This window comes from Sinohyriopsis cumingii, chromosome 7 (genome assembly GCF_028554795.1).
Source record: "Sinohyriopsis cumingii isolate HCF-2022 chromosome 7, ASM2855479v2, whole genome shotgun sequence".
In the NCBI taxonomy this organism is placed as follows: domain Eukaryota; kingdom Metazoa; phylum Mollusca; class Bivalvia; order Unionida; family Unionidae; genus Sinohyriopsis; species Sinohyriopsis cumingii.
The window spans coordinates 23457386-23465556 of NC_142967.1; the positions used below are offsets into that span (position 1 = coordinate 23457386).

The 8171-nt window shown below is 34.2% G+C and overlaps 1 protein-coding gene across 1 annotated transcript; it reads right to left on the bottom strand.

Moving 5' to 3' along the window:
- Nucleotides 1-6072: 6072 nt before the first annotated feature.
- On the bottom strand, nucleotides 6073-7598 carry LOC149794880 (uncharacterized). Its single transcript, XM_089963984.1, has 2 exons — nucleotides 7266-7598; nucleotides 6073-6297 (listed from the first exon to the last, which is right to left on the bottom strand). Exons 1-2 carry the CDS (start codon nucleotides 7582-7584, stop codon nucleotides 6278-6280), a joined length of 339 nt encoding a protein of 112 aa, XP_089820110.1. The 5' UTR covers nucleotides 7585-7598; the 3' UTR covers nucleotides 6073-6277.
- Nucleotides 7599-8171: the final 573 nt, after the last annotated feature.

The window sequence follows — 8171 nt, forward strand, 5'->3', positions numbered from 1 at the left end:
GAATGTGTTCTTACGACTACAGTAAAAGGTATATGATTGGGGCGTGAATTAAATTTACGCAAATGTATAATAGTTTATGATGTGATCCAACATTAGTAAATGACCTTCGGAATAATTATGTGGAATGGCCTCTTAACTAACAAACAAGTTTTGAAAAGAGCCTTGATTTGATGCTAACGAACCTCAAAACTAGGTAAAAGAGAAATAAGTTACAATATGTAGTTGCAGAAAGGCAAAATCGTTTGAACGAAAAACGATCAGATGAGAACTGAATCTAGGTGAGATAGATGATCAATTTGTTAGACATAAATGATCTTAAAGAATAAAATGTCGAATACTACTCCGTGTATACGTATTCAAACCCCTAAGTTAACCAATGTCCATATTTAAGAATTTGTCTGAACAAGGAATTTAAAAGCAGAGATTTTAAAAATATAAATCATAATAAGGAAGTAAATGTTTAATCAGGAGTTGATGAGAGTGAATTTGGGGGAAAATGCGATTTCTGCCTTGCAGGTGATATCATTGCTTCTTTTAAAAACAGGTGGAGTAATTATATGTAGCATGAAAAATCAATGTATAAGACAGCATTCGATTACTAAAGTCGAGAATAAATAAAGTGGATGTGGTGTGATTTATTTCGTAGAAATGTTTCCGAGGGTGAGGGGTTGGGGGAAGAAGTTGTCAGTTGTTACGTTTTATGGTTGTTTACCATAACATGTTTAGAGGTGAAATCCGGGGGGAACGGGGTGAGAAGTGTCCCTCTTTGCCCCTAGGTACAGGTGCCCATGGTGTGGAGTAGCCAACATATATTATATACATACGTTTTATGTCAACAAATCTGAATAGGAGAATTAATTATGATTAGCTGGTACAAATTCCTAAATGTCGGTTTTCTTTAGAAAGAGACTGAACTTTACTAACGAGAATATTTAAGGTATGGGCACAGCTACGGGGGAAGGTAGTTTTAATTTTTTTTAACAACAAATTCTGCCAGCTACCTGTAAATGATAATACATGTTCCGGTTGCCTTAGAAATATGAAAATACTATTATGAAAGGAAAATGAGTAGGCAATATTAAAAGTATTAATTCATATACACTGTGGGTTTCTTCACACGCCATTTTGTATACATGTTATAAGGGATATTTAAGTTATAAAAACTTGCACATCTGATGTATTCTTAAATGCATTCCGCAATATGGGTATAACTGAGGTCTAATACCTAGACTTCAACAGTGACAAATAGGAAGTACCAATGAAATTAATGAGCACGAATTGACAGTAAAATGTGTCATTTAAGATTATCACGAAAGTTTTTACTTAAAGCAATATTCATCGAGGCTTTAACCATCGGTTATTTCAGCCTCGCTCCTCGTAAAATTTCGTATTGGAATCGTTCATCAGACGATCATGTTGTTGTGTCTACTCAAAATTTAAGAACAATTTCGTAGTGGTCAAGGCGCTGGATTTTCTATACGTTGAGCCGGGTTCCAGCAAGAATGTTTCAGAGGTGAGCTCTTAAATTGTTTGGTTTCAGAGAATGCTCATGCCGTACACCATGATATGTATGAGATTAAGAATAAAATTCATCCTGCTTCACGCGGTCTCAGTGTTGCGAGTCTAGGCTCTTACAAAAAGTAACAGAAAAAAGTAAGTGAAGACAACAAGCTTTGTGCAATTTAACAAATAATATTTTTCTATAGCATATCATGTGAAAAATGAGATAAAGAACGTACGGTTTTACGAATCAAATCCAAAAATAAACAAAGAATTAAAAAATAGAAGTCTTAGTAATAAAAAGTCCTGAATGAAACTGAGTTCGAATCCCGATGAAATCCAAAATGGAAGACGATGACGTCTGTTGTAATCTGCGGAGTGCTGTTATGTGAACAGCTTCTGGTTGAATCACAGATACTATTATTCCAGTTTTTAATTCGGTATAAATTTCAATAAATACTTTCATCCAAGAATTTCAACTCAAAATGGTCAAAACATATGTTTGGAGCCCGACTGCCAATCCTTTATCATAACATGATTGATAAAACTAACTACAACGCAAAACATATTCCAGGCTGGGGTCAAGTGTTCATCTTTCAATAAGGGTTGGAAGTTTGTTACATGATAATTATAACGTCGTCCAGGTATGGCCTTGACTTTACTTCATAATTCTTACTCTTAGAAAGGATATAAAAAAGGAATACAATTCCTTACCAAAATTGTCACTGATTCTGAATCAAGGTCAGAAACTAGGTACAGTGTTTCTAGTGTTAGTTGTTTATAAAATAAAATAAAAGTTAGGTCAAACAGAACTGAACTGAATTTCAGGAGAATATCAAACCCAGTATATAAAATTATAATACAATAATATGCACTGGAATTAAAATATTTAAAAGTAACAAAAAAAACAAAAAAAAACAACAGTTAAATTAAATATACATAACATCAGTTAAGAGTAGACCGGAGTAGACCCCAATATGTCACGCACGAGGGCCAAGTAGGTAGGCATCGCTCACCTGTTTGTAGGATTATCTTGTATATTGTATTAGTTTATTTTAAAAGGCAGATACCCTCTCGTGATGGAGAATAAATTTGCAAATGTATAGGTTCTATATCGCTCAAAATGTCAGCTCAGGCGAAACGATTTATAACATCATACGACCACTAATTTCTTCCCCTAAGAATGACACGTAATACTAATTAAGGTTCAGATTAAGTTACTGCCAAGGAGGACACCCTAAATAAAGAAAGCAACAGATACGAATAAGATTTGAAGTATGAACCAAGTTTCCCATTTCGTACACGTAAGAAAGACAATCGCAAAAGGTGTTTAATGTAACCATTTAAGGAGATATTCAGCCGAAATCCATTTTGGGTACCCACTTGTAAATTGCCCCCTCCCACATTGAAAGAGCTTCCTTCGACTATGCTTGGTGTAACACTCAACACAAAGGGAGTTCTTCATTTCATCATTTTGTTTTCATTTCTTCCATAACCTGACTGGTTGCAGGAATTTTCTGGGCTTAGTATAAAAATTGTAAAAGCATCGGAAGTAAAAATGATAGTTATATAAAATGTTATCCAGAATATAAATTTAATGGGGTATATATTGTGCTTGTTGTCTTAGGTGTTAAGTTTTCAATCATTTGGAACTAATTACCAATTACATCTCTTAATTGCCCATATAAAATTCATATAATTGAAAAGCTTGCTAATTCATTGAAATAAGAGTGGTTTTTTTAAAACTCTTTTCGAAAGATCGTAGACATAAAAAGTTTAGCTGTCTCCAGCAATAATCATCTTTTATTGTCATTATCAAATTCATGCACACTAAAGACAATCTTTCACATGTTTTTATGGCAAGGGTAATATGACAAAAATAAATTAAATATTGTTTTGAAGTATTATCATGAGAGGGAGTTAAACATGATTATCATATTTAATTACTTACTGATTTGAATATTACATACTTTAGAAGAATCATGACTGATTGTTAGAATTTTCAGTATCAGATTTTGAGAGTTTGTATTTAGAATAAATTTTCTTAACTCGGTAGAAAAGCGTTCTCGATCCTTTCTAATTAGATCATTCAAAATGGTCGAAGATGAATATTTTTAGAAACAAAGATAAGGTTAAATCCTAACATTGCCATAAATGGAGAAAGCTTGTCTTACAAGCTATGGTTTGAGAATGCATTAGATTTGTGAATGATTTTGTCAACAGGGACGGTTCGTGGATAAATATTGGTACTTTTATTCAGCTTAATTACAAAGATTTTCAAAGTTTACTCACATAGATAAAATCACAAAAAAGGAAATTCAGAATGAATTTTTTCTCCAATTTACAATAGCCGTCTATTAATTCTGGTATGTTGGTATTATTAAAAATGAAAAAAGATATAGAGATGCACATGAAAAATTGTTTAAAAACTACAAAATACCAACTTCTAGAAGGAAGTGGAATTTTAAACTCGGTGAATTATAAGAAAGCGATTGTCAGTCATGCTTCTTACTGCCACATAAAATTGCAACATGTACAAGAAACCTTGGATGTTTGCACTATTAGCTACGAATGTATTTCACAAAAGAATCAGCCTTATTTCAAAAGAACTATGTTCTTTTTGTATGTTGCATGCAGAGACAATAGGGGATATATTTTGGGACTGTACAGTAAGAATTTATTTGTTTTTTTATGGCACCACGGATTAAATGAAAGGTAATTGTTGTCATACACATAATTGGGAATAATAAAAATAGATATTATTTTTGGAATTAGAGACAACACTCACACTGGTGATAAATATATATAGACAAATCTAGAAATCTGACCCCTGTGGCTGCAAAGAGGCAAAACCTGTCAGCATATGATAGAGAGCAACTGAAAAGTTACACAAAACGATAAATCATCACAGATCAGATTGGATGACAAAGTTGTACAGATGTCCAGTTGCTGAACACTCTTCCTGTTGCCACAGATTGAGTGATGTAACACATATTGCAATTGCTCACAACCCCAACTGGAAGTCCGAAACCAGAATGGAATAGGAGTCTTACTGGATTCGCTGCATTAGAACGTTGAAACCAAGCGGTTTAAAGCAATAAGAGCAAGAAAAGAAAAACAACGCGCAAATGAAATCATCAAAATTTCGCAGGCGGCACATTTCATTTAAATAATTGTTTTTAATTTGCTTAATAGTCACCAATAGCCAACAACAATGAAACATTAGGGATATAATTAGAGGTTACAGAAATTTACATAAAAAATAGATGGCGATATGGTTCATCGATTACTAGGTCAATACAAATTATTTTTCAGCATCAGCATCAAGTTGAAGCCAATTAGTTGAAATATTAAAAGTTTCAAGCTTTTCGTCTCGTAGAAACAGTCATGTAATATTGCGTTTTCTAATTGTCTCGTCTGTGTTTTGTATTTTGTCGTTGAAACAACACGTATTTAGAGCCGAAAGCTCTTAGTCCACTTACAAAACTTGTTTTGCACTTACATATGCGTGAAGACTAGACAGAGATAGACCGATCTATCTCAGTTCAAAAAGTTTAGCTTTTAATTTTAAGTTAGAGTTAGAGTAAAAATGTATTGCTTATAGAAACTGTAAATGGTAAAAGAGTGACAAAGTTGATGATAAATATCTCCCTGCTATTCAGGTCTTTGAATCAACCGTTTATGGCCATAATCCACACAGTGGCAAGCACATATGCTTTCCAATGTACATTACCAAACAGAAAACTGGGTATCGGATACATCTTGCTATGCTTAGATATTATTTCTGTCGAAATGCCAGTATGCATGATGTTGCTATTCAGATCAGATATAGCTAATGCTATTATAGGATCAGATATAGCTATATTCATACAGCTTATTTACTGCTATTGTCAACTATATAGACAATATTTAGTCCAATCAAAACCAACCCATCATTCTGAACGTTAACTCGATTTAGATAGAGTCGGCGTTTCACGGCAACGCAACACAAGTAGGTTACTTGGCATTAAGTCAGTCGGGGTAGTGTCATGCCCAAAGTCACAAAAAAGTAGCTGACATAGGCTGATCCGATGGCAAGACTTGAACCTGCATCTTAAATAATGTACTGTATTGTATTGTATATCAGTATATTTGTAATGTGCCAATGCATTGTATCGTATGGTACTGTATTGCATGGTGTGGTATGGTACTGTATTATATTTGCATTTTACCAATGTATTTTATTTTATTGAACTTTACTGTATTAAATAGTATGGTATTGTACTATCTTGTAAATAAGAAAAAATACAATTGCAGGGCAATCATGGGAGTGTTTATAAACCAAGATATGTAAAATGTGAAGAGGACTTGCGGACTATTGCTTCTGTTGCATCGGTCATGAGCCACCTTCGGGAAAGAGTGATCCTAGGTTGTTTTCTATGTATACTTGTCCTTTACTCGTTAATAAATTGATATTTAAAGGCGATTCCAATGGATTATTAGAAGTCGGTATTACATTTAAATTTGAGAGAGAGAGAGAGAGAGAGAGAGAGAGTATGTCATAGTTTCGAATAACAATAATTCAACAGAATGTATTCATACATGCAAATTTATTACTACATTGCACTTTAGAAAGATGGATTTTTAGTGGTCTGAAGACAGCCTCCTGGCGCATGTCTGCCGAGTAATTGTTTCTCGGCATCTTCTCGATTCTTTAGTATATTAAATAATCCTGGGACACAATCCTGACCAAATTATATCAGCAAAAGCTCTGAGAGGACTGTGGATTTCTGACATGTTAGTAGCCTTTTCTGATTGCTGAAAAGAAGCAATATTGTTGATAATAATGTTAATTGACACATGAAAAAGAAACGACATTAGATGTTGATGATAATGCTAATCGATAGTCAAAACAAAAGCGATTAGATTAATGTATCATAAACATTTTATTCTGAAGATGAGGAAAAATATTAAACAATGTATTTAGTTGGAAAGATACCAGGCAACACAACTAAAACTTTGGTTGAATTCTGATATTGGGATCGTTTATGAACAGGTCAGTATACATTTACAAGCCCATGTATGTATGTATGTATGTATGTATGTATGTATGTATGTATGTATGTATGTATGTTAAAGGTTAGTTAATATTCCAACTTTATGTCATCAGTTTAATGTATTACAGCTAAGCTTTTGACGTTGTTTGTTTGCTTGATATTTTTAAAATTTGCTTCGCTTTTGTTTCTTAGTTTAGCTTTGTTTGTGAATCGATTTCTTACGTATTTTTCTAATTTTACCACAAAACGAGTATTGTCTCAAAATATATTGTTACGAACACATCGCCGACAGATATTTAGTGTACATTTTAATTTGACAATACATTTTTTTCTAAGGAACCAACCATTCAGTTGCTGGGAGCATGGGACCTGGGATTTTAAAAATAAAGAAATACAGGCGTCTAAAATAGCTTGAAAATGTTCTAGCACTGATTTATAGCAATAAAACTTCCAATCATATTTATCAATTGATTTTTAGAAATATGTATCTTGAGGTAAAAGACGCCCCCATCAAAAGAAGCAAGTATCCCGGCTCGAAAGAGATCCCTCTGGCCACGCCAAGGAAAGCGAAAATTCGGTTCCTAGTTTTTGTTGGCGAAAATCTCTTATACATAAATTGAATGTTAGTTTTACTCTTTTTATATATCTCGTCTCACACTTGGCGTGATCACTGGATTGCGGATAATATGCCGTTAACAATTTTATACGAGTGTTTTCATCTACACTTACGGTAGTATCCACTATAACCATAAGCGCCACCGTGTCCACCATTTCCCCACAAACCGTATCCACCCCCATATCCACCATGCAGGCCAATGCCGTATCCACCGTTGTATCCATGATTGTAGCCAGCGTAGCCGCCGAAATATCTAGGGAAGTATCCGCCGTATTCAAGTCCAACCCCATACGCTCCTCCGTAGTATCCACCGGGATAAAAACCACCATAGTATCCACCTGGATACCGACCGTACCCGACGTTACCATAATACCATGGTGGTGTTGCGCTTACAACAGCAAGGAAAGCAAGGGCGATAATTGCTGCCTTCATGTTTTCTGTAGAACGCACCTTTGAAACAAAAACATGTATTACAAACACTCCCAACACTTTTTATTATTAGTATTATTATTATTTTGAAAATATATCTTTCTGGTGCAATATTAGAGTCATCTTATTTTATTATGGAAAGACGCTCCGTCATGCGTTAGAGGCACTCAATCGGAATACCTCTTCGTTTTCTACAAAATTAAAATTTGGACATATGTCGATGGGGTGATACAGGGTATAAAGGAGGAAATCGCAGTCAAATAGACGAATGCTCAGTCATACAGCAAAGTGCGATAAGTAAAATAAACTAATGACCAAACCATAATACATTTATACAAATTCAGTACATTAAAGTACAACTATGAATGCATGTTTGATAAAAAGGGAAATATGTTTTGTTCAAGGAGTCATCTTAGGCTATAATGGACACATGAGGGTGTGACAGGCACATTTTATCACACCCTTTTGTGAAATATAGTACGTGTACATGCTTTCAATGGCAGCCATTGTTGTATTTCTGCGGTGTTTACTGAAACAATTGAGGAGGAGATGATGTTATGGAATGAGGATATTACAGTATCCCGCAGCCT